Raw genomic sequence first — 26,005 nt, 5'->3', positions numbered from 1 at the left:
TCCTCACAGAAAATTTTCATGCCCTCAGGCTTTCCAAGGCTCAGTGACCTGAGAAGGATGCACATCTGCCTCCAGAGAAAAGCAACTCATTTAAGAACACAGAAATCTAAACATGGAAAACTCGAGCAACTTGTTGCTTAACATTAATTATCTATCCAGATAATTATAGAGATCTGATTATGCATCAGCCAGCCAACATCCCAGAACAGAATCCTCTCATTAAAATCAGACACATTTGCTTCAAATCTACCAGCACTTTCTTTGTTTCTAAGTCTTGAACCCAAAACTGACTGATGATAAGTTTTAGAAATGTTAACAGGATCCTAAACATAAAGCATAAGGTGAAAGCACTGCCTGATAAATTTCCTGATTTATGATTATAAAATCATGATCTGTTAGAAACTAAGCACTTTCAGTCCAGCAGAAATATTTCCATGTTAAAGATCTTGCTTTATTAAATTTGGTGTTACTGCAACCAATCTACTTACAAGAGATGCTTGTTTTTATAAACAGATTTGTGCTAATCTCTTTATAAAAGCATCAAGGCTTACAGATTGTTAAACTGACCAAGAATGGTTTTCAGTATCAAAGAACACTAAACAAAAAGAATTAAAATTAAGCTTTTTAGAGTTATTTTTGTTTATACAAAAATACTTTCTTTAAACAGTTGTTAAGAGGTTGATTAATTTGAAAGTGATATTTCAAAAAAAGCTATGTTGAAATGCAAACAAGCACATAAAAAACACTTCCACTGGATTAGCCTGGAAAAATTGGTTTCTTATTTTATAAGTTACCTTCTACACAATGTACCCTCTAAAAGAAATAAAAGAATCAGGAAGAAAGTATAAAGACCACTCAAAATGATACCAAACATTCTAGTGCATATTTACTGGCTATATTATCTACAAAATAGCTGAACATTTCAATATTCAAATCACATGTTTCTAATATTCAAGTTACAAGTTTCTAATATAACAACAGACTTCAACAGGATTGACTCTACTCCTTGCAGAGATGAGTGCTGCTACAGCCACACAGAAGTGTAAATTTTTTATTGAAAAACTAAGGCTGAAAGGGGCATCTGCTACAGAAGTGGAAACTTCAGCTTTTGTCAGTCAGCAGAATCTACAGCACACAACTCTTCATTGCAAACAAATGTATCAACCAAACAGCTTCAAGAGGTGTTTGCAGAGCTTCACCTTGGCCCCCACTTGATGTCTTTTACACCATGAAATTGCCTTTTCAAAGCCTGGTTGTCTGCCCACTCGGCATTTAGAAATGAGTCATCATCATCCTCTTCTAGTTTCTGTAAAAAGAAGAGACAGCTTCAGGTGGCAGCAAAGAGTGTCACTTGTGGTCAACTCACGTACAGTAAAAAGGACACTGTTACCTTAAGTTCCTCCTGCCTTCTGTAGTAATGCAGCATCATCTGTTTTTGTTCTTCATGACTAATCAGAGGTTCACGTCCTGGAGCTCCTTCTCCTTTCTGAAAGGGAAATAATAAATTTTATTTATGATGGCATTTGCGTTACAAAAGAGAAGCTGCTATGCAAAGACAGCAAAATCTTTCTTCAGACAAAAGAATTTTTCAAATTTAATAAAGTCCCTAAGGACAGGCAAATACATGTTGAGGAGCTTCCGCTGCATTCAAGTGAGAATTAGTTTTTCATCTCAGTTATCTGAACCATGCTGTCAATTTTGTGGACGTCAATGGAAGCTACAAACAGAACTGAAACTATTTTACCCAAACTTCTGCTCTGAAAGACATAATAAATCTCTGCTTTAAGGCTGTTCTAGATGTCTCAGGATAGGCCCATCCATCTCTAGCTCTCTTGCTAATGCCAATTCAAGAGGACATATGACTTTTTAAAGCAGGGAAGGAAGGCAGTTACAAAACATTATAAATAAATTTTATTTGTTACATTTTTTTTTCCTAGGCAATTGTCCTCATGGAATAAATGATGCTCACAGCAGAAAATAGATGATGACAGCTACTATCAACAATACTAAAGAGAAGAGTTTGAATGGAAATGGTGAACCCTCTCTGGAACAAAAAGGGTCTGAGGTGGTTTAATTGAGGTCTCCAACCCAAGAATGCAGGTAACCTTTGTCAGATAGAAAACCACTATACTACTTTGCATCCTATGAAGAAGTCCATCAGCTACTTAAACACTAAGACTTTCCTAGAAACATACCCTTCAATTCCTGTTGTCACACAATTTTTCATTCACCCTGATAGAAAAGAGAAGGCAATTACAGTCTTCTAAATAACAAACACATAGATCATTTGACTTACCTTTTGAGTCTTTCTATTACAGACACCTGCAGATAATAAAATCTGCCATAACCATTAACACTTTGTGTGGCAGAGAAGTTATCACTGATATGGAAATGAAATACAGCTTAAGAATAACTCTGAGCTCTGCTAAGCACTCTGATAAATATGACATTCAGAAAAACACCCTTTGAATCTGATTATATATATGTATGTGTATATATATATACACACACAGATACACACACACACACAGACAGTGTGAGCATCTTCCGACAAAGCTCTGAAAATGAACTGAAACACCCTTGAGTGTGGCATTCCCACCCAAGATGAACACAACTGTGCTGTTGGTACAAAATAATTTTGTCCAAAAACCAATGATCAGTCCCAGGAGCTTGATGCTAATTCTGATATCGCAAGAACATGACCATTGCCTCAGACACCAACATATATTTAATGATGGGCTTTTGCCAGTCTATAAGCTGCAGAGATCTTTCCCTCATTTTAGATCATTACTTCAGAGGATGACTCAGACTTTTGTTCAGAAGGCCTCATCTGCTTCAACACATCTGATGACTGTGAAGTCTCATTTCTGTAAAAAAAAGTTCAGCTGGGAACTTTAGGTGAGCTGAAGCTGACAGCACAGCTGGGTGGTGCAGCTCCAGCAGCTTGTAGTACTCAAGCAAATTCTCACAGAACACTTTGGGACAGTGTAAGTTCAGGCTCTTCCACCAGCTGTGTCCTCTCAAAAAGGAGGCATGTGCACGTTTTCAAGGCAACTGAGAGAGCCTGAGGACCTGCCTGCCATCAAGAAACTGGGGACATCAGAGGCTTGAAACTACTGAGTTAGAGGCAGCATCTTCAGATGCAGAACAGAATGAAACAGGGATGGGATGAGAGGTATCCACACCACATGTGCACAAAACTTGAAAACTGCTTTTTAAAGGACAGAATATGGTGAGAAAAACATCCACAAGTACAATTAGGAAAACCAGGCAGATTGGATGACTGGGTCTGTTCAGTGCTCTGCCCTGAGCTGAAACCAAAAGCCAAGTTGAGGTTTTGTAAACTTTTCAGTTTATATTTAATCTATTTTTAAATACCTCTCTGCTGTACTTTAGAGAAGTGCAATGGATCAAGGAACAGCAACTACAGCATTTAACTGTCAGGCAAAGGAATTACTAAAGAAAAACTTAGAATATAATAACTTAAAATCTTAAAATAGATAGTACAGGTTTAAGACACTCAAGCCAGAACAAGGCTAATCCATTCTATACACCTATGGCCAATTTTCTTCCCCAGAGAATTAGACAGCCAAAGGTGAATAACTTTTAAAAAAAAACCTTCCAGTGATACTTACTTTCTGTATTTTGACAATGATGGTTGTTTTCTCATTTTTGCCTACATAGTCAGAGAGCAACTTTGTCTCTTTCAATTCTTTTCCTGCCCACCATAATTGTGCTTGTGATTCTTTTATAACTGCATGTCCAGCCTGCGAAGAAAAAACAAAAAAAAGTGAAGTGTTGGGAGGTGTTGTTTTCTGCTTTTTTTTCAAAACCAGAAAAAAATTTTGGAATTCTTACCAAAAAGGCCAGCATAATTCACTTGATATTACACTACTGCTTCATTTCTCTCCTCATAACCATCTACAGCACTTTCATGCATATTACATTCAATCTTGATTTAATATAAACACTCTGGGCAATAATTCCTCACCACTGGCATTAGAGAGAAGTGACAAACTATTTAGAAATGGGTCCAAGACTGAACCTAAACTCAACTTTGTATGTAACACTTGAAATAAACTTGACATAAACTTCATTCATCTTATTTCTAGTTAAGCTGTCAGTGTGCTTCTGGTACCAAGTCAAGTTCTTTAAGGTAACCTAGATACATTGTGAGCACATTAATTAATTAATTCTAAGTTGGTATAAACTTCTCTGCATAGGTTAAGACCACTGCTACACCCACCAACCACTGAATTGTCATCAGTGCCAGTGTCATAGAAGATCCATACTGTCAAAAACCTTGTTATTGTTTTACATGTCTTTTGGAGGCTGGTGAGTTCTGTTAAAAATATAAATAATCAAGAACATCAGATAAAAATATTAAACAAAATTTGTCATGTAAATGACAACAATCTTCACTGATAAAATGGAGAACAGTATACACATGCTTAACCCAGGCACTACATATAATCCAAATACATTACTGCATACATGTGTTCCTGACAAGTCTTCTTTATCTTCAAACTCCATCCTAACTGGATCATGTGGAGGCAATCCCATTGGATACACAATCATCACAGCCCCTCGGAGTTGGTCCAATGCATCTTTCACTGTCTCCATATTAACACACACATTGGCCTGAACTTGTTTCTGAAACACAGGCAGGGATCATTGGCAATTAAAAAAAAACATGCAGAAAGGGTCTGCTTTGTGGTCAGTTCAAAGGTTCAACAGGGGGATATCTGAACAAAGCTAACTGGCTGCACAAAGATACAAGGAATGCAGATTTTCTCAGTTGAATATTGACTTCTGCATATATGACTACACTTCTTCCTCCCTCCACTTAGTTTGCTTCTACTGGGGGAGGGAGGCAAGGGAGAAGAGAGATCTTCACAAAGTTGTGCAGGAGGCATTTAGCAACAGATGGCTGTGGGATACAGGCGTTCAAACAAGTATGCGTGTGACCACAGAAACTGGATGGGGAGTTTAATTTTTTTTTCCCAAGTACTTGTGATTCATGAACAAGATTCAAAACAGTAGAATTCAAGTGAGAGCTAGAGCAAGGGCCTAAAAGTTGAGGAAAAAAATACAGCACGTGAACAGAAGAGTCAAACTTTGGCATATTGCACAGCTAATGCAGAGATCTTCAAGATTAAATAAATGAGATCATTCCAAATCCTACTGCAACAAATAGAGGAAAAACAAGACACAGCTGAAAGAGAAGAAAATTTTGCTTATGGATTTAACCATTCCAATATTTTAAGTAACAAGGCTTATAAAAAAGTGAGTAAGTGAATGTTGCCTCCTTGTGGACATTCTTAAACTAGTTAAGTTTCTTTAACTAGATAAGTACAATCAGTATCTCAACTTCAGATGATCAACTTTTTTTTTTCTTTTAATATACAGGAATATTTCTTTATTTTCATCATTGTAAGTGACAAACCTAAAAAATCACTAACTATCTTTAATTTCACTTACAAGTGAATGGCAGTTATTTTTTAAGTAAGCCACTATTCACTGTGACAATTTTGCAACTTTTTATTGCAAATGACAACATGATATTTAGTTGGAAGCTTCACCCAGGAAGACATGCAAAGTAGAGACCAGATCTGCAGATATTTTTTACTGAAGAGGTAAAACTACATATTATTAATATGCTCCCTGTTTATAAAAAGTCTACGACATGCAATCCAATAGAAAAAAAAAAAAAAAAAAGCCCACCTGGAAAAAGTCTTTATAGTCCAGAAGATGTAATCCAAAACATCTCTCATTTTGAGTAGATTTTGCTATGACTCAGAAAAAGTTTGGCTGAAATCCTGACTCAATTCAGGAAAGGTTTGATGCAACGCAGTGCACTGGAAGCACTGCCAGGTGACAGGGCAGCTTCTGTGCTTGCCTCTACAAGGCCTTTGGAAACACTGACCTGCTCATCTAAATCACTGATATGACATTGTTATCAGCAAGGAAACAGTGAAGAAGGCTGATTTAAGTGCACAGGCTTCGCCAAAAAAATCAGTAACATTATCTATTTGCTTAACTCGTTTAAAGCTATTTTAAAGTTCCACACATACCAATTCCCAGAACTCTAGGAGTGGGGAGAAGAAAAGTGCTTGCAGATGTTCATGAAAAAAGCAATCTGATAGTAAGTATTACTGAATTTGTGTTTCAAAGTCATGTGAGACACAATAAAGAGCATCTACAGATTTGGTGAAGCAAAGTTGAATAGTTGAGACCACAGTCCCACCAATACATAGCCTTGTGCTTGTCTTTAAACACAGACTCATTGGGACTGCCTATGAGTCTGAGTGCTTGTAAAGCCCAGGCCTAATTTAAGAGATTAGAACAAAATTTTTCAATTAATTATACATAAAACTAAAAATACTATATTAATGAGCAAAAGGTGTTTTATTCCAGGAACACCACAGAATGCAGTTAATTTTTCACCAGAAAAGACAACAAGCATTTGCCTAAGGAATGCAGCAACAGCAAATTAAGAGTGTGTGGATAAAATTAAATGCTATTTAATCATTCAATGTGGTCTCGGTTGCCAGCATTCACTTGGAGTTTAATATCTCATTCCTTAACTTGTTGAACCAGCTTGCCAAAAGCCATTAAGAAAATCATTAACAGAAATGTCAGTTTTTATTAGACTATTCACATCACTTCATGGTATCACTCAAAAATTGTTAGCCAAGATTTTTCTTAAACTGCCCATTACCCAGAAGCTACTAACAAAGTTCCACATTCCACATGCTACTCCAGAAAACTTACCCTAGAGATTAATGCCTTGGCTTCCTCTATTGTCTTCTTTATAACTTGCTGCATTTTTTCATTTGGAGCTAAAAATAGAAGACACACATTTAACAGTCTACACTTCCTATTAAAATACCCAGCAAACAAACTGTGCAGGTTATTCTCTACCCTAATCAAATAAAACATTGTTAAACCACAAAGCAAGAGTTGCAATTTATTTACCATTTTGACAGTTCATTGCCATATTTCCTACTTATTTAAGAAACAAAACAGGACTTCTCCTGGGAGAGCCAAAATGACTGGTATTTGGACCTTCATTTGGGACAAAAGTACTGAGTAGAAAGCAACAGCTATAATTTCATACTCACCACAACCAAAACCAGGGATCTCTTTCCCATGCCATACTTGGGACTATTGTGGGCTGTGCTGACAGATGTGCATAAAAGGAGACAAGAACTTGGTGTTTTCCAACCAAAATTTCAGCCTAACAGCAAAAGTAGTTTTGCAAATACAGTGTGCATTTTATATTATTGTTACATATTTTAATTGTTATAAAAAGGTTCCCCTCAAAAGCAAAAATACAGTTAAATCATACTCATTTGCAGCTGAACATTGAAATGCATTTGATGGTATTTCGTTTGGCACATATTTGCATGTTGGTCCACATTACAACTTTGTTAATATTACAAAGCTGTCCTCCCACTAACAAATAAATGCCAGAGGACAAACACAAGTAAAAGTGGTGCTGTCCTCATACTAAAGTTGCTTGCAAATTTTTACTGAAAGGCCTGACAATACTTATAACCATACCAAAAAGACAGGCAAGACATACAAGACACTCAGCTATTTCTGAAAACACAGTTGGAAGGGGAAGCATTTAGCTGTAACATAAGCTCTTCATCAAGGTCAGCAAGGATTTAAATTTGATTGGGCAAAGTGTTGTGTCAGAAGAATTACCTTTCCCAAAATCAGACACTTGGAGTAAGCAAGCTGTGTATGACAAGACAACCCTATTCAAAGATTTCTCCTTAATTGAGCTGCCCTGAAACCAACACCTAAAGGCCTGCTGCCCTGACAGACAAGGGCTGTTGTGGTGTCAGGAGTACAGGGACAGACAACATGACAACAATCTTCGTCTCTTCCTTGCAATCAATCCTCCTGCATTTGTAAAGTGGAGCTTGATACATGTATCAAGTGCTAAGGTAAAACAACTTGGCAGGGGAAGCAGAAAGAAAAACTAACAGGAGTGAGTTCAGTAAGTCTCAGTCACAGTGGATGACAAAAAAGGAGAAATATTAGAAAAACAACTTGTGAAGGTACCTTGGAGCCTCAGAAGAAATATAGTACACAAGGATACAGTTACAAATGAGATTAAATTAAAGTGAACCAGTCAAGGTTGCTTCTGATAATTCTTTACTTATCTTTGGAGTTTACTTCCTAGTGCCATAGCTACAGAGTTAAAGTGTATGTGCTGAACAAATATATTACTATTTAGGCTTTTAAATCACCATTACACTAGGTCTTAATCCAAGCCAAGTGACTTTTGTATGTAACCGATAACTAAGCAGATCTATTGTGAAAAGAGGCTCTTAAAACTGTTACTACTTAACAAATCTATGACTGCCTTTAACATAGTTTATTTACAGAACATTTGGCCTGAAATATGTATACTAAGTAACTACTTGGGTTTTTTTTTTATTTCTTCCAGGCCAGTGAGGTAAAAGTGAAAGGTCTAGAATTATGGTTCACATTTGTCATTACATTATAGATTAACCAGGCCCTCAGGGAAAGAAACAAACATTTACACTTGATTTACCATGTCCATTTCTTCGCCCCATTACATCCTTCTTGAAGACACTTCCACCACTGGGTACACACTTTTCTGCCCACTCATCCTTTAACTTCAGTTCTTCAATTTGCTCATCTGTCAGTCCTTGCATGTTATAAGGCAAAGAAGTGCCATGCTCTGCCAGCTCCTCCATCTCTTCAAATTTTTTAGGAAATGAGATGAAAAATATGCATTATTGACCACATACATTCACAAAAGCCTTTCACATTATGTATATGCAGGCAAATCCTACTCCTAGCCTTCAGTTTTTAAAGAGCTTGGTAAATGGAATAAATAATCAGGTATGTGTATACATACACACACACATATATATATATCCTGTAATTACAGTTCATACATTTCACATATACATGAAACAATGTAACAAATTACACCATGCAGGTACACAAACCTAGATGATATTTGCTCATGATGATCTTTTTCTTGTTGGTATTACCTTGGTCAGCATTAGCTGACTATATATTAATTTTTCTACGTAGTTTTGGAAAAGCAAGTTTTTGTTGGTTTGGTTTGGGGTTTTTTTTCCAAAATGGAAAAACATTTTCTTGTTCTGAAGTAACTAATTTCTTTGCAGATGAGAAAATGCATAATTAAACCATAGCTTTGTCCATAACACATCTGACCCAAAGGGTCAGATTCATACCCAGTATGAAATAAAAGTCTCCACAGCAATTTATGTCTCATCAAAAAGCAACAATTCAGCATAATTGTAGCTGAGCCAAGAGAGAGGTTTAAGTGCTGGTTACCAATGCAGTCTGACACAGTGAGAACAGTGTGTGGATGCAGTTTCCTAACTGTGTTATCCAGCTGACAGCATCTGATCCACAGCCTGCCAGCTACATGCACTAATCTCCCCCAGAACAACTTATCCAGCTGTCAGCCCACTTCATAGCATCCTTTCCTTGAAGGACCTCCAGCCTCTTTACCAACACCATATCAATTAAAGCATCTCCATATCACAACAGACATATTACCCAAGTGGCCAGAAATGGCAGCTGGGTTCCTGTGGCTGGGTATATAGACACACATACAAAACCATGAAGGCTAAGACTAAATTAGCAAGTACCGTGGAGAAACAGCAGTAGATTCATAAAAAGAGTAAGGGCTGAAATATTGTAACCACAGTGTCTGTTTTATTTCAGCTTAGCCTCAGTATGGCCTCATATACTACATATACTTGAGGCTGGAGCACATCAGGCATAGATGGGTGTCACCCTTCAGGTCAGTCTCATGTGAAGGGAATTTCAGCTCATGCTCTCCCTGGGTGATAAGTAATGCAAACCAAAACGTGCTCAGCAGAGGACAAACAGTAAATATTTTTCAAAAGCAGACTCTTGAATTGAGCTAAAGCACATCCAGCGCCACTCCATCTCATGGCAAGTGCATGCCTCACACCACACATGCATTAGGTAACACAAGCTGCTGGAGGTAACACACGCTGCTGGTCACAAAACATTATATAGCCATTATGGGCCAGGACATGCTGAATTAGGTCATGCAACTGATGAGTTAATTTACAACCTTGTACAACAGAAAGCTCAGACCTGTATGGTCACCAAATAAAATAAGGACTACTAAAATAACAGAAAGTAGCAATTGACACATGCTTTAGCAACTTGGGTGGGAATTCACTGCTCTTTTAAGCTTAAGGGAGGATATGAGTATTTGGTATTAACTTCTGTCAGTGTAGAACTGCTACAGGGTGGTGACTGCCAAACCACCTCCTAGTGCCGCCCCTCATCTCCCAGCCTATGAGCCCGCAGGGCATAAACCCTCAGGCAGGAGGCTGAGCAGAGCTCCATCCCAAGGCTGCCGGGCTCCGGAAGCAGCCCGTCCCCCCGCCTCCGAGTTCCACACCCGCCGGAGGCGCAGCCAGGCCCGGGCAGGAGTCCCAGCCCACTCCGGTGCACGGGGAGAAGCCGGGACCCGTGGCTGCCGGGGCAGGGGCTTGGTTGGTGGGGAGGCCGGCGGGACGGTACCTGAGCAGAGGCGCTGCACTTTCAGCCTCCCATTGTAGATGCGGGCGACCAGAGGAGCCAGGTCGGCGAGGCGATCGCTGACAGCCACCTCCAGCAGGAACTGGCTCTCGTCACCGCGCTTCACGTGCAGCCGCACCATGGCGGGGCCGGGACCGGGGACAGGCTCTGTGAGGTGAGGGGGGGGGCCGTTGGGGCCGTTACGGCCGTTACGGCCGCTGCCCGCCTCCTCTTCCCCCGCAGCAACCGCTCCGCGTCCCTGGATACCGGCGGTGAGAAGGCGGCGGGGAGGGCAAAGCCGCGTCCGGTGCTTGCTGTCCCACCCCTGAGGGCGCGGCGCGACACCGCCCGCCCTCCCCTCGCACCCACACCAGGGCCCACCGGAGCAACCGTGCCTCCCACCCGGCGCCGGCCCTGCCCTCCGGACCCACAGCGCTTCCGCTTCCGGCCCTCCCGCTGCCGACACGGGGGAAGCTTAAAGGGCCCGAAGCGCTTACAGTAAAGGAGGGAGCCGAGAAGGTACCTGAGGTACAAAGAGAGAAGAAGCTGAAATGTCATAAGGGAAGGTACGTTTATTTCATGAATACACCACCGCCTTCCACAGGGTAGGTGAGGAATGCCGTACGCCCCCGGGCTTCACTGCCGCAGCGGTGGGGAGGGAACAGGCGTCGAACAGTGGCGGGCGGGCCCCAGGCGAGTGGGTCGGGACACGAAGCAGAGCCATTTACCACAGGGAACACAGAACTCGTGAAAACGTGTCGAGCGGTTCTAATTTTAATTCTTAGTATTCTCAGAACTTCTGCGAGTAGTTACGTCCGTTAATACACGATACAGCGGTAAGCTATGTATATACACACACACACACACAATTTTTTTGGAGCATTTCTTGTGATCTTTGCGGTACTTTGCTGTCAGTCTCCGTAGTCCTATAAAGTGTAGAGGTGCTCTATACCACGTACATTTTAGACAGTAGTTTTTGATCACTGTATTTAAATATTGAACAAAGAACTATCACGTAACTCCCACTAGCAAAAAGTGTCCCCAAAAATTGTTTTGCTAATGTAGGAATATACCAAAACACCAATCACACAGATGTTTATAGCAACAGTTTAAAACAAGGTAATTCACATACTGAAGCACAAAGAGTATAGTACCACTGCTGTTTAAAATGTACAAGTACTGTTTAATGACCTGAATGGAAAAAAAGCACAATATAAAACTCACTACTGTCACTCCTCTAACTGCAGCTCATGGGTAACCATACACTGTTTAAAGGAAGAGTGGATTACTTTATAAATAATGTCTTGATAGCATTTGAATATTTAAAAAAGTACTGTCATTGTGTATTTTGCTACTATAAATATAATGCTAGTACGTTGTGTTTCAGTCCCTGGTTTTGCGGAACCAGTACAGTTTGTTTGCAAGTAAGCCAATGAATGTAGGCATGGATTTGCAGTCCCCCAAAGGATGACACCACTGTGACATGTTCAGCTTTGGATGAAAGTATGCAGCTGCCTATATGAGTCACATCCTAAGACACTGCAAATTGTAAGAATTGCAGGGTTTTATAGCATATATAAGTGGAGCTAAGGAAATCAGTTATTTTAAATTGCCTCAGGATAAACAAAGTACTGTATTTTATGTAATGTCATGTGAACTTTAGAAAATTGTAAAAGCACAGAGTTGCATTTTTATAGCATAATACATCTAATAGCAACTTAGCCTTTGCTGGCCTCAAAGCAGCACTGCACAGAGGAAATCAGTGTTAGGGGTTGGAAGGGACCTTGAGAGATCATCAAGTCCAATCCTCCTGCCAGAACAAGGCCACCTAGTGTAGGTCACATAGGAACACATCCAGGAGGGTTTTGAATGTCTCCAGAGAAAGAGACTCCACAACCTCTCTGGGCAGCCTGTTCTGTCCAGGCTTTTTCTTATGTTTACATGGAACATCCTGTGCTCCAGCTTGCATCCATTACCCATTGTCCTGACATTGGTCATCAATGAGAAGAGCCTGGCTCTATCCTCTTGACACTCAGCCTTAGCATATTTGTGAATATAAACGAGGTCACCCCTCAGTTTCCTCTTCTCCAAGCTAAAGAGATCCAGCTCCCTCAGCCTTTCCTCAGAAGAGAGATGTTCCACTCTCTTAATGTTCTTTGTGGCTCTGTGCTGGACTCTCTTAAGCAGTTGCCTGACCTTCTGGAGCTGGGGGGTCCAGAACTGGACTCACTATTCCAGATGTGGCCTCACCAGGCCAGAGTAGAGGGGGAGAACCTCTCTCGACCTACTAACCACCACCCCAGGATGCCATTGGCCTTCTTGGCCACAAGAGCACATTGTGGGCTCATGGTCATCCATCCTTATGTCTACTAGAACTCCCAGGTCCCTTTCCGCTGTGCTGCTCTCTCTAGCATGGATGGTCAGTGTCTCTGGGCAAGGAAGACTCAATCCTTCTGTTTTAAATGCCAAAGTGGCAGAATGATATTATTCAGGTTAGAGAACTGATGTTCTCCTGTTTGCTTTGAAAGTTAGATTTTACAAATACAACAATATGTCTAGTAGATGGGGAGGATGCTGAATGGACAACCCAGTCATGCAAGAAGCCTTTCTCCTTCTCTGATGTTGGAACACGGCTGCTGATTCCCTCACTCAGGTCTTTCTAAAGGACAAGAAAGCTCTCCTAATGTGCAAAAGAGGAGAGTGGGACAATCAAACTCCAATATGTTGTCTGCAACTGGTAAAGACTGCTTTGTGTATCAAAACACAAGGGGAATTTATTTCCAGAGGTTGAGGGGTAACTTATTTCTATCAGTTCTTTACAATTTGTGGGAAAAAAAGTATCTTTAAATGAGTGATGAATGAATGGATGATATGGAACAATTATACTGAAGTAATGCTAGTGAGTGTATGTCACAGTAAGATTTGATAACTGAAATGTACTGACGCAGAAAACTAAAGTCAAGTATTGAATATATTAATATGCAGAGTTTTGTTTGCACTTTGAAATTAAATTTTTTTTTGTGCCTCAGATTCAAATATAAGCCTTACAAATATCCATAGCCTCTGTTATAAATTAAACAACTTCTAAACTTGTCAACATTCAAATCTCAATAAACTTTGGCAGCTCTTTGGTAAATACTTATAAATATCAATTAACAAAACATTAAAAAGGGAGAGGTGAGTCTACCAGCAGGGAGCCTCTTTTTTTTTTGAAATTCCACAAAGGGGAATAGAAACCAAAGAGCTCCCTGTGCAAAAAATATTTCCAAGATTGGTATATTTTAATGAGATTAGTAGCTCATCCTTCTTTTCTCTGTCTATTCAAACACTATTACATTTGGATTCTAATACATTTCAGACAATTTTTGTGCTCTACCATATATACATATTCAAAATTTATACACAGACAATAGTGGCTGCTTACGAGTAGAATTACGTTTCAGTGCTTTAGACAATTACATTATTGCACACAGAATAATCTCAAATGCCCAATTATTCTACTGGATAAACGTAGCAACAAATATAAACTCTTATATTTTTGAACATCTATCTTTCTGTAACATCTTGTGTTGGTGACACCTTAGGTGCCAAAGAAGTGAAAGGATCTGCAGGGGATCTGTTGCTGGTTATTCTTGATGGGATAGGAGGTGCAGGTGCTCTTTGTGCTGGCATTGTATAGAAGCAATCAGTAGAACTTCTGTTCCAGTCATTGTCAAAATTAAAATGTGAACTCAGAAAAGTATTTTGTTCAGTGCCCAGCAAATCTGGAGATCCAGCTGAGTTCCTGGAACTGATTCGCTTAAAATCTGGAACACTTTTAGATGGCTTTAGCTTTACACTGAAATTATCCTCATCGTCATCAAACGTTACCCATCCTTTTGGCTGTACATTTTTTACCATGAGAGAATTACTTCGTGAGCAAAAAGTGTTTTCAGATGCATCAACAGGAAATACAGGCTTGCTTGTATTACAGCTGGGGGTATTTAGAGGAGGGAAAGGACTGCAAGCAGCACGTCCTTCTAGGAAGTGTGAAGTTATTTCAGACTGTTGTGTTTCCATTCTAAATGGGTTTCCAGCATTAGGAGTTCTTTCGGTGAATGGATTTGTGCAATTCAATCTAGAAATAAATGGATTTGGAGAGCTGCGCTTATGTTCCTGGGATGTGTTAAAGGTTGGAATGGGAGGCATTGATGGCATGCAATTTACAGTATTCAAAGGATCAGCATTTTGTTGTGTTGCTGAAGGCAACTGTATGAACTCCTTTTGGTTTGAAGTCGGAACAGGTGATGTTCGAACAGACGTCTGCATCTTTGACACAAGCAGCTTAAATGACAAATCTTCAAAAGGGTCACTGTTAAACTGTGTTTCAAGTTTAGTGCCATATATTCCATTTGTTTTAATCTGGAAAGAAAACAAGGTGCTTAGTAATCATGTGGCTGTCTGTTTTAAGATTATTACTAACTCCCCCTTTCTCACTCTTCTATGAGAAGAAAAGAAGCTGCTGGGCTTAAACTTCTTCAATACAATTTGGTTGTAACTTGTACAATGCACTTGTAGTAGAAAGTAGCCCCTTTTTTGGAAAACAATAACCCTTAGCCTCTCATCTGAAGAAAAGCCTACTAGTTCTTAAAACACAGTTTCCCCCCTTATTGGTTGATGCAGCTTGAATCTATTTCATGCAGGTCAGTAACCTAGCCAAAAGCACTAGTGGACATTGTAGCAGAAAATCCCCAAGAAACTTGGGGAATTATGCTGTATTCTAAACAGGTGATAACCCAGCACAGATAGGAAAAAAAAAAAAACCCTCTAGATTTCCTTGTGTGAGAGTTTATGACACTAATGATACAAGCATTATTTAAGCATCACAATGAAAGGAAAAATTAGTGTGATTAGTATATGCACTTTAAACATTTCTATGTAGGCATATGCATCTGTAGGCATCTTCAGTGCTTCTTGACAAGGTGAAGCTACAATCCTCTGTTTTTAATATTTTGAAATGGCAAGTTATCATTGTTTAGAATAATGCCAAATGGGGAAGAGAGGGGGTTATCTGCAGAACTTCCTAATCTTTTAAAAACAAGATATACCTGTTTTTATGAACTTCTTCAAACAGCAATGCAATTTTTACACGTTATAGCAACTGTCCAAAGAGGTAGAATATCTACAATTTGTTCAAGTCATCACACGGACAGAACATAGTTTGGAGCTTCTCCTTATTAAACTAAAGCAAAGAACTAAGCTTAAGTTAAAATAGCTTCTGAAAATGTGAATTTCAAAAACATATTTGTCATTTTAACACATCACTCTAATATACCCCCAATAGTTTGGATATCTAGCATGAAAATTGTTTTCTTGAAACTATGATGCTAGCTAAAGCTGTCCACTGCAATGTGATACTATTGTAGCATAACTGCATTTTTTAAACATCTTGGGTTTTCTGCATTTATTGAGAATAGTTTGAAGCATGTCTTAGGATACATCCCAGGCAGCTATGAAAAATTAGCCCACATGCTTTAGAGATTCTCAGGAATAATAAGAATATTGTAAGTTTTTTGCAATGTATCCATCATAGCAGTCTCTTTAAACCAAGCAGTTTTAGCTGGTACTGGTTGGTAGGAGAAGAGAAGTATGCTGGCAGCAATGGATTTACTCTGATGATTTTTTTTTTTTACACTAAGTGTCTGCTATGTGCATCCCTGGCATTACTACATGAGAGACATTCTAAAAGAGATGAATAGTTCAGTATTGGTATTTTTGGAATTAGATGATCTTTAAGGCCCCTTCCAACTGAAACAATTCTATGATTTTATGATTTCTGTATGTATATAGCAAGGGTTTTGGAAAATAATATTAAACCAAAGGCATCAAGTAACTGAGGGAGAAATGTAAAAAAATGAACTGTAGAAAGCATGTAAATCAAAGGCAGCTTGGCATGAACTGGTTAGGTCCTGTATTCATTAAGCAAATAATTAAAGAGTACAAGATCCCGAAGAAACTATGAATCCCAATTTTTCTCTATGGTAAGTAAAATTTTGATCTGAGTAATTTGGGAACCAAATGCTCCTAAGCTGTAACAAACAGCATATTTTACCTCTAGGTAACAGTAAGTTTTCTGTTCTTGAGAAACATGAACTATGGGTTTTATTTTGAAAAAACTTTGGGAGTGAAATTGCATCAGAATTTACTTGTGTTCAAAAGAAACATTAACTCCCATACCTATTTTTTCCAAATAGACCAAGACCAGGAGATTCAGCAGTGACTGAGCAACATAAGTGAGGTTCCAATCGTTTCATAAAAGATGATGAGGTAAACTATTTGCTGTGGTGCTAATAAATACAGTTAACACTATCAATTGTAATTGCATTATGAAAGGAAAAAGCAAACTATGGTATAACAGTCAATTCATTAATGTGGACAGGTGATCTTTAACGTGGATGAGACTGCAGATGTATGAAAACAAGATTCATACATCTTTTCTGCTTGAATAGATGGAGACCACATACAAGATTGGTAAATAGTCAGATACCTGTTACCCTGATGGTTGCTCCTGCTTGTGAAAGAGAAACAGACACCAAAGGAAAGAAAATTAGGAAGGAATTCAAGTAACAAAGCAACCTCATGTTAAAAATACTTTTAGTTTTCACAAAGCTGTTTTTGGAAATATGAATACAAACCAAAATATTACACACTACACTAACAATTTTAAGTTTCTTTTGTATTCTTTGGTAAGGCTTACAAGCTCTACCATTAAGAGTCAAGTAAATTCTAGTATCATTTCCATATAGACATTCATTGTGCAGCTCATTGGGTTATTTTTTGAAGACTGACCATAAGAATTTGACTACTGATGGTCTAATTCTATTAATCTCTAAATCTGAAAAGCACTGTAACTCTCACTTTGGGAACTGTGTTTTTGTAATCATTCATCTACAGTAACAGTGTTTCAAACTGAAAAAACTAATTTAGTAAAAAAATAAAAACTCTTTAATTTACAATAAATACTTATCTTTTTTAAAGTATTGCTTGGTAATCTAGAGTCCCAAGTATATACAGTATACCAGCAAATTAACAGTCAGAGAGAGAGGTTCAACAGATAGAAAGAAAGAGCATTTAAAGATTTTTCAATTACAATTCAAAATCACCTCACTGAGAACTAAATTTGGCCCCATCACAATATAGGTATTAACTGACTGCTTAGTGAAAGTGGGCTTCACATGCAGAGATAAGTAAAATCTAAAATACTGATGAAAACTTAGGTAGTCATAAATATCCACAGCTGAGTTTATATTTTAAAAAAACACCAGACAACAAAACCACAAACTTACTCTCTGTAAGAAGTGGACATAAACCAATCTTTAATAAGCCTTAATAAACCAAACTTTAATAAATATTTGCTTTGTAGTGTATTATCTACCCTAGCACCTGATACTGTAAAACTAACTGCACTGACATTTAGTCAAGAAGTTTAGCTGTATGTATAAGTGACACTGAAAAACTACTGCATTTTTAAAGCAGTTTAAAGCTTTTCCTAGACAAAGGATTTTTTTTTTAATAACAGCACTCTAAATGGTACCACAGAACACAGTATTTATGTTCCTGTATTAGTTTTTCAGATTATTTTATTTTTCTATATTTTTATTGGCACTGGTGACTGGGGAGAAATGTGTCTTTTTTGTCCAGCAGAATTGTCTACCTTCAATGAATTATCATCAACTTAAAGCACCTCATCATGTGACCTATAAAGCTTAATTTATGATCAAAACCTGTGTTAGCTAGTTGGTTATACAGTGTAAGTCATATGTGTGTCATTATAAAACTAAATTTTACTATTTTTTCCATACAAAATTGTCAACATAATTTTGAGAAAGACCTGGCTGTAAATTTTAAGTCTGTCATACAAAATTTTAAGTTAAATCTTTAGTATTTGAGATGTTAGTTATTCACAGACAATACATAAGCTATTAACTATTATCCTATCAGAGCCTGATGATCTTGGAATTCAACCTTTTGACCTTATTTTTTTGGCTGCTTGCTGGCTTGCTTTAAAAGTTCTCACAAATCTACAGCATTCAGTACAAGCAGTGTTAATAATGAAGAAAACATATATACAGGATCTTTTTTTACATACTTGCTGCTGTGGAGGAGGAGAATCAGAAGGCAAACTGTGAGATGATCGGCTACGAGGAGGCGGTTGTGGAGGTTCCAGACTTTGGGGAGGAGCACTTGTCTGAGATGGTTGTGATGATGTGGGTATCAGAGGCTCCTGCATCTTTAGCACAGGTTGTGGCTGAGTGGTGGGCTGAGCAGATCCAGCAGCCTGAGGCTTTAGTGGTTCAGGAAGCAATGGTGAGCCTGGAAATATATTTGCAGTGTTTTTTATTGTAAAGAATTGTAATAGAAATCTTAAGAATGGCATGAATAGTACACGTGGCTGTGGAAGGACCAGAGAGAACTGCAGACAAAAGGGTTGAAAGAAGAGTAGGTGTTCACAGCAACTAGGTTAGAAGTCATCAGAAGCTCAGCATATCTCCATTAAAAATTATTATTATAGTTACAAAATAGAGAATCAGAAACCATTTCATTCATAAATGTACTTCAGTTGTATTTAAAAGTATTTTTAAGTCATTATTATAAAATGTGTATTTTGATGTTGTGTTGGTTTTGGCTGGATAGAGGTAATTGTCTTCGTTGTAGCTAATATGGGGCTGGGGGATACAAACCTCTGAAAGCAGTGTTAGTAACACAGGGATGTTTTTTGTGATGGCTGAGCAGTGAAGGCCTCTTCTTCCCCTCACACCATCCCAGCAGTGAGTAGGCTGGGGGTGAACAGGAGTTGGGAAGGGACACAGCCAGGACAGCTGACCCTAATTGACCAGCGGAATATTCTATACCATGTCATGTCATGCTTAGCATATAAAGCTTGGGAAAGAAGGAGGAGGAAGGAGTGGATGGTTCAGAGTTATTAGGTTTGTCATCCCAAGTAACTTAGGCATGACAGAGCCCATCTTTCCAGGAGATGACTGAACACCTGCCTGCTGATGGGAAGTAGCAAACAAATTCCTTGTTCTGCTTTGCTTGTGCACAGCTTTTGCTTTACCTGTTACTGGATTACCTATGTAGGACCCTGGTCTTACCTCAACCCGTAAGTTTTCTCACTTTTACTATTGCTCATCCCACAGGGGGATAGTGAACAAGTGGCTGTGTGGGACTTAGTTGCCAGCTGGGGTTAAACCATGACAGATATTAATACAATCTAAAAACCCTGTAACTTTCAGTTTGGGAAGTGGCTTTGAAAGTCAAACATAAACACTATTCCCAATATTATAACTAAAGTGCAGAGAATGATTCAGTGATCAGCACACATGATAGGACACACCAGTGTGCTGAGACCAAAACACAGCAATCTGATCAGAGTTTTCCTTCAAAGCATAAAATATATGGGACTAGTTCTTACGTGACTGCTGCCTGTTAACTGATAAAATTTACAATTAAATTTACAGTTTACAGTGCTTGTGGCTGATTAACAGAAACTGATGAATGTTACTGCATTTGAGAATCTTATTTTCTAGTGAAAAATTAAGCCCTCTATTGAAAACAAAGCATTTAATCCAGAGACAGTACCTCTTAACAGTGACATTTATATTTAACTTCTAAAGTAAACTTACCTCTTGGAGGTTCAGCTGGCTTGGTCTGAGTTTCAGGTGCTGGTCTTCCTACAGAGGGACGGACATGGCTTTGTGGTGCACTAATAACTCCAGCTCGAGGTGGAATAGTCTGGCATAATAATTGGTTTAAAAAAAGAAGAAAGGCATTTTAGTTCTACTTTGTATCTGTAGTAATCTACTGCTAAATGATTCAGAATAAATAGGACTCTTTGATAAATAAATTCTTTTATAACAGTTGCTGAACTAACTTTTTAAGCACATGTAAAAGTAAAGAATATATTCTCAAAGCGTGAGGGATCAATTCAAATAAAAGGATTTTTGTAAGCATCTTCAGCTTCACATAAATATTTACTAATACAACAATGTTAGAAACACTTATTATTTTGTTAGTATAAATAATAAAGTTAATTTTAACTATGTCTGTGAATTTTTGTAAACAACAAAACCACCAACAACAACTACTTTATTTGGACATCTAGTAAAGAAACACTGATAAACCACCACCAGTGCAGATTGTAGCCATCATTGATTTCTTAAGACTATAATTATAGCCTGGCATTTGCAAACAGAATCACAGTCAATTTTATGTAGTGAAAGTCCAAGATATGCATAAAAGACCGTAGTTAATTCTTTTCTCTGAAACTTATTTTACTAACTGTAAGGCAGGTACTCCTGTTCCTCAGCAAACAATATTAATGAAACACATTCTGACTCATGTGAAGGCTGGAGTCTTCCCAAACTGCTGGAATAGGACTGACCAGGCTGGGGATGGAATTGCTCTCATCAAATAATTTTAAAAGTCTACATCAGTATTTGAGAGAAATAGGAAACTATTCCACATTACAACTGATGTCAAGTGTATTACAAACACCACAACTGAAAGCTGAATTTAAAACATAAAACATTAGAATTAAAATGCAAAATTTCAGGAAAAAAAAATCATGAGGTGAGATAATTTGTAAGATTTTTTTCTTTAAATTTTTTATACTTTGTATATTCTGACAAATCTTCGTAACAGTGGATGCTCTAGAAATGGTTCCCTTGGGGGAAGGGAAAGGGGGAAGGGAAAGGGGGAAGGGAAAGGGGGAAGGGAAAGGGGGAAGGGAAAGGGGGAAGGGAAAGGGGGAAGGGAAAGGGGGAAGGGAAAGGGGGAAGGGAAAGGGGGAAGGGAAAGGGGGAAGGGAAAGGGGGAAGGGAAAGGGGGAAGGGAAAGGGGGAAGGGAAAGGGGGAAGGGAAAGGGGGAAGGGAAAGGGGGAAGGGAAAGGGGGAAGGGAAAGGGGGAAGGGAAAGGGGGAAGGGGAAGGGGGAAGGGGAAGGGGGAAGGGGAAGGGGGAAGGGGAAGGGGGAAGGGGAAGGGGGAAGGGGAAGGGGGAAGGGGAAGGGGGAAGGGGAAGGGGGAAGGGGAAGGGGGAAGGGGAAGGGGGAAGGGGAAGGGGGAAGGGGAAGGGGGAAGGGGAAGGGGGAAGGGGAAGGGGGAAGGGGAAGGGGGAAGGGGAAGGGGGAAGGGGAAGGGGGAAGGGGAAGGGGGAAGGGGAAGGGGGAAGGGGAAGGGGGAAGGGGAAGGGGGAAGGGGAAGGGGGAAGGGGAAGGGGGAAGGGGAAGGGGGAAGGGGAAGGGGGAAGGGGAAGGGGGAAGGGGAAGGGGGAAGGGGAAGGGGGAAGGGGAAGGGGGAAGGGGAAGGGGGAAGGGGAAGGGGGAAGGGGAAGGGGGAAGGGGAAGGGGGAAGGGGAAGGGGGAAGGGGAAGGGGGAAGGGGAAGGGGGAAGGGGAAGGGGGAAGGGGAAGGGGGAAGGGGAAGGGGGAAGGGGGAAGGGGGAAGGGGGAAGGGGAAGGGGGAAGGGGAAGGGGGAAGGGGAAGGGGGAAGGGGAAGGGGGAAGGGGAAGGGGGAAGGGGAAGGGGGAAGGGGAAGGGGGAAGGGGAAGGGGGAAGGGGAAGGGGGAAGGGGAAGGGGGAAGGGGAAGGGGGAAGGGGAAGGGGGAAGGGGAAGGGGGAAGGGGAAGGGGGAAGGGGAAGGGGGAAGGGGAAGGGGGAAGGGGAAGGGGGAAGGGGAAGGGGGAAGGGGAAGGGGGAAGGGGGAAGGGGGAAGGGGGAAGGGGAAGGGGGAAGGGGAAGGGGGAAGGGGAAGGGGAAGGGGAAGGGGGAAGGGAAAGGGGGAAGGGAAAGGGGGAAGGGAAAGGGGGAAGGGAAAGGGGGAAGGGAAAGGGGGAAGGGAAAGGGGGAAGGGAAAGGGGGAAGGGAAAGGGGGAAGGGAAAGGGGGAAGGGAAAGGGGGAAGGGAAAGGGGGAAGGGAAAGGGGGAAGGGAAAGGGGGAAGGGAAAGGGGGAAGGGAAAGGGGGAAGGGAAAGGGGGAAGGGAAAGGGGGAAGGGAAAGGGGGAAGGGAAAGGGGGAAGGGAAAGGGGGAAGGGAAAGGGGGAAGGGAAAGGGGGAAGGGAAAGGGGGAAGGGAAAGGGGGAAGGGAAAGGGGGAAGGGAAAGGGGGAAGGGAAAGGGGGAAGGGAAAGGGGGAAGGGAAAGGAAGAGGACCAGGCAGGAGAAGGGCAGTTGCTGTGGCCACTGTCCCTGGTCCTGAAAATGAATCGTTTCCCAAAAACAACAAAGGGAAAAAAAAGCAGCAACATCAGTTACAAGAATCAAGTGCTGAGCTAAGGCTTGAAAAGCCAAGCCATCTTAGGGAGATTTTTTTTCAGACCTTCTAATAATTTTTATTTTGGTTGGTTTGTTGTGTTTGGGTTTTGGTTATGTTTGCTTGTTAGTTTGCTGAGGTGTTTTAAGAAGAAAATCTCAAGGTCTGCAAAAGAAGAGCTGCAGTCAGCTCTGTCTGGTCAGAATATTCTGGCAACTGCAGTGTTGTGGTCCTTGGACAAGTAGTTGTAACTGTAGAGTGGGGGGCAAGAAGTTCTAATTGTAATCCTGCCTGGGTGTTGAGAAACACAGCCTTATTCACACGAACAAGAATTCTTGCACTCACGCCAAGTCCAAGATACTGGTGGACTCTCTCTTGTGTACACCCCATTAAAAAAAAAGGAATTATTTTAATCCAGAAATGGCAATCCTGTTGTGGCTCTGGATTACAAAAGGAGTGAGACATAGGGTGATAAATTAATACATTACTTCCCATGTATACAGGAAGTATATGGTTCTCTTTATCTGAGTTTTTAAAGAGGGCATTTTACATTTCTGGAAAAATAACAAAAAAGTGCAAAGATCAAGAACTATTCATTATTATTTCAGTAGTGCCTTTCAACAGTAGTTTTCAGTGCTTTCAATATTGCATGGGAGGACAATAGAAATGGCAATATCAGTAAGTAACAATGCCTTTAAGCTCCACAAGAACTCAAATAACCCTGCACAGCTGGCAGAGTTCTCTGGTTTCTTTCTCATGTAAAAGGCAGAAAAGGACTCTAAAACCTTTCATAAAACATTTATATGGATTTAACTAAAACTTTTTGAGTTTACTGCGTCTTAACAGCTTCTTCACACTCTCTCATTAGCAACAACTGGTCTTTCACTTTACCTCAAAGAAAGATACAGCATTAAAGAAGAGCCTATGAAGTGACTATGCATAGAGTGCAAAACAATGAAGTCGTGTCCAGCACATGTATTCTGGTGTATTTTTAGTCAACAGAGAAGAATTGCTGAGGGATTTAACTCATATAAATTGTAAAATGACCAGTCGATTTTGCAGATTTCTTACAGCTGTTATGACTTACAAAAATCCACAGTGTAATTAATTGTAGAAATTTGGAGGAAAATTGTTTTAAGATGGAATACCTACCGGTCTGGTTGTACCATATCCAGCAGTTCCTGTGCTTGAAATTCCTGTTGAAGGTGGAGGCTGATTACGAACTAGAACAGATATTAGAGATGAGTGACTTAGAACATATTTAAATTCAACTTTTTTCTGTATTATAATTAGTACAAAGCATGTATCTGTATTACCTAGGTTATCTTTTCTTTGTGTTCCAGGACTTTTTTGTGCTTTGAAGCATGGAAAAAAATGTAATTATCTATGTTAGGTAAGCTACGAACAGGTATTACACAGCAATGGTACATTATCACTAACTAAAGTGGAAGCAGAAAGACATTAGTGATTTTTTTTACAAGTTGTTACATACTAAAGAGCCTATCCATCAGCTAAGCTGTTACTCTAGCACACTCTTATCCCGTGACACAGGTGAAGTAATTTGGCCCATCTAATTACAGATCAAATCATCTCTTACTTGTTCCAAGCTAAAGATGCCCACTTGCACAGGTACCCTGTGTTCTCAATTGTGCTAGAAGTTGTTTTCTTTTGCAGTATAGTCTGCAAATGTTCCAACAGCAGTCTTCAGAACAAAAAGAACTTATATAACATGCTGATTCAAAAAATCATGTGATCAGAAGAGTACTTCTGTAACTAGACATGGTTACAGCAATCTACAGGGTCTACACCAAAGTTCCTGAACCTACTCTGTTTATCGGATAAATTTGTTACAGCACCAACCTCAACATTTACATGCTGATGCTAATTACAACTCTGTATGAAACATTCAATTTGTGAAGTGCAAGATACAAAAAAATTACCTTTACCTCAGACAAGGGCACAATTTCTAACAGGCAAAGAGGTTTAGGACTCTGGCTTGTGTTTCTGTTGCCTATTTCCCAGGAAGGTAAAATCACCATGTCAGTTACAGTAACTGGAAGGAATACTCTGTGGTACATAAGACACTTAAGTTTATCAAATTGGCTTCCAGTTGTCAGGCAACCCTACTTTCTTAGAACTGGTTAGAACTGGTTTCTGGGTACAGTTCTAAGTAATGCAATTCATACCCTGAACAACCTGGTGCCTGTTTACCCTACTCTGAGCAGAAGGCTGGGCTAGATAACCACCAGAGGTCCCTTCTAACCTGAATTATACTGTACCTAGAGTGATTTTACCAATTTATAAAAATGAACCAATGTAGTTCTTTATGAAAAACAAGGCTTCCTGGATTCCTAGTTTAGTTACAGGTACAGTATTTACTCTAGCAATCAATCAGCCACAGCTTCCTCTAAGAGTCAGTCTTGAAAGCATTCTTCTTGATTAGTGCAGTCTTAAGTTTTCACTTCATTTTTCATTTCTTGAACAGTTCACACTATCCCTGAAAAACAGGATGCAACTTGGCTGTCTGAAAGCTATGTTATAGAAAAGAAAGATCCTACACAATAAATACCTTAATGAAACCACCTTTAAGTATCACAAAGGCAATAACATGACTCAGGTATTAAATTAGAAATCCATTTCTAGAATACAAAAATTGTTATGTTACCTTCTACTTCTCTCCTAGCTACCCCAGGACTGGGAGGAGCTCCAAGACCTTTTCAGAGAAAGAAGAGAAGCTGTACATTGCATAAGAAAAGCAGTAGGTTGAGAAAGTAAAACCAGCAAGAACACTGCCACAAGACAGCTTTACATAACTTCAAAACAGCCTAGGTAGACTGTAGTCACTTGTAGGAGATAACTGTAGCAGCATAGGGAAATGGGATTGATACAAATAAGAGATCAGCAAGTACAATCACATTTAAAAACATGCTATTACTTCAATTTCACATGACAGTTGAAGGAGAATTTCATTTCTTCAGATTCACTCTCCACAAACTTTTGTAAATTCAGAATGATATTACATGTCAGTCTTGAAACTCTTCTAAAGCAGAGCACATACCTATACTCAAACGGTTGAAAATAAACAGGTACATCAGTTATACCTTGCAACATTGTCTGCTTCCTGTAATTTAGGAG

At 39.8% G+C, this 26,005-nt stretch overlaps 2 protein-coding genes and 1 long non-coding RNA gene across 27 annotated transcripts in view; 1 reads left to right on the top strand and 2 right to left on the bottom strand.

The window, feature by feature from the left end:
* Positions 1-429: 429 nt before the first annotated feature.
* On the bottom strand, positions 430-11,033 carry CFAP298 (cilia and flagella associated protein 298). 2 transcript variants are annotated; one of them, XM_071754463.1, is made up of 8 exons: positions 10,951-11,033; positions 10,585-10,749; positions 8,573-8,740; positions 6,775-6,842; positions 4,495-4,653; positions 3,636-3,767; positions 1,391-1,486; positions 430-1,306 (listed from the first exon to the last, which is right to left on the bottom strand). In XM_071754463.1, the coding sequence occupies exons 2-8, from the start codon at positions 10,721-10,723 to the stop codon at positions 1,196-1,198; spliced, it is 873 nt and encodes a 290-aa protein (XP_071610564.1). In that variant the 5' UTR covers positions 10,724-10,749; positions 10,951-11,033; the 3' UTR covers positions 430-1,195. The 2 variants fall into 2 exon arrangements, with proteins under 2 accessions (XP_071610564.1, XP_071610554.1); XM_071754453.1 differs by lacking the exon at positions 10,951-11,033 and having other exon boundaries at positions 10,585-10,797.
* A 24-nt stretch (positions 11,034-11,057) lies between these two features.
* LOC139800889 (uncharacterized) lies at positions 11,058-25,978 on the top strand. The gene is made up of 2 exons (XR_011727990.1): positions 11,058-11,147; positions 25,554-25,978. It is a non-coding gene; the product is annotated as an uncharacterized lncRNA (long non-coding RNA).
* The window catches only part of SYNJ1 (synaptojanin 1), a 63,700-nt gene continuing 48,828 nt past the window's right edge, over positions 11,134-26,005 (bottom strand). For 6 of the 24 annotated variants that reach the window (XM_071754254.1, XM_071754286.1, XM_071754269.1 and 3 more), the window contains 5 exons: positions 25,536-25,583; positions 24,023-24,225; positions 20,247-20,355; positions 18,710-18,933; positions 11,134-14,982 (listed from right to left, as the gene is read on the bottom strand). In XM_071754254.1, the coding sequence (XP_071610355.1) occupies positions 14,128-14,982; positions 18,710-18,933; positions 20,247-20,355; positions 24,023-24,225; positions 25,536-25,583 (1,439 nt within the window). In that variant the 3' untranslated portion in view covers positions 11,134-14,127. Of the gene's footprint in view, positions 14,983-17,107; positions 17,132-18,709; positions 18,934-20,246; positions 20,356-24,022; positions 24,226-25,535; positions 25,606-26,005 lie in introns of those variants that run through there. The other 18 variants (XM_071754356.1, XM_071754383.1, XM_071754339.1 and 15 more) reach the window with 11 other exon arrangements.

Source organism: Heliangelus exortis, chromosome 1 (assembly GCF_036169615.1).
Source record: "Heliangelus exortis chromosome 1, bHelExo1.hap1, whole genome shotgun sequence".
Taxonomy (NCBI): domain Eukaryota; kingdom Metazoa; phylum Chordata; class Aves; order Apodiformes; family Trochilidae; genus Heliangelus; species Heliangelus exortis.
The sequence above is the reverse complement of the archived record's forward strand: the minus strand, read 5'-3'. Positions and strand labels throughout refer to the sequence as shown.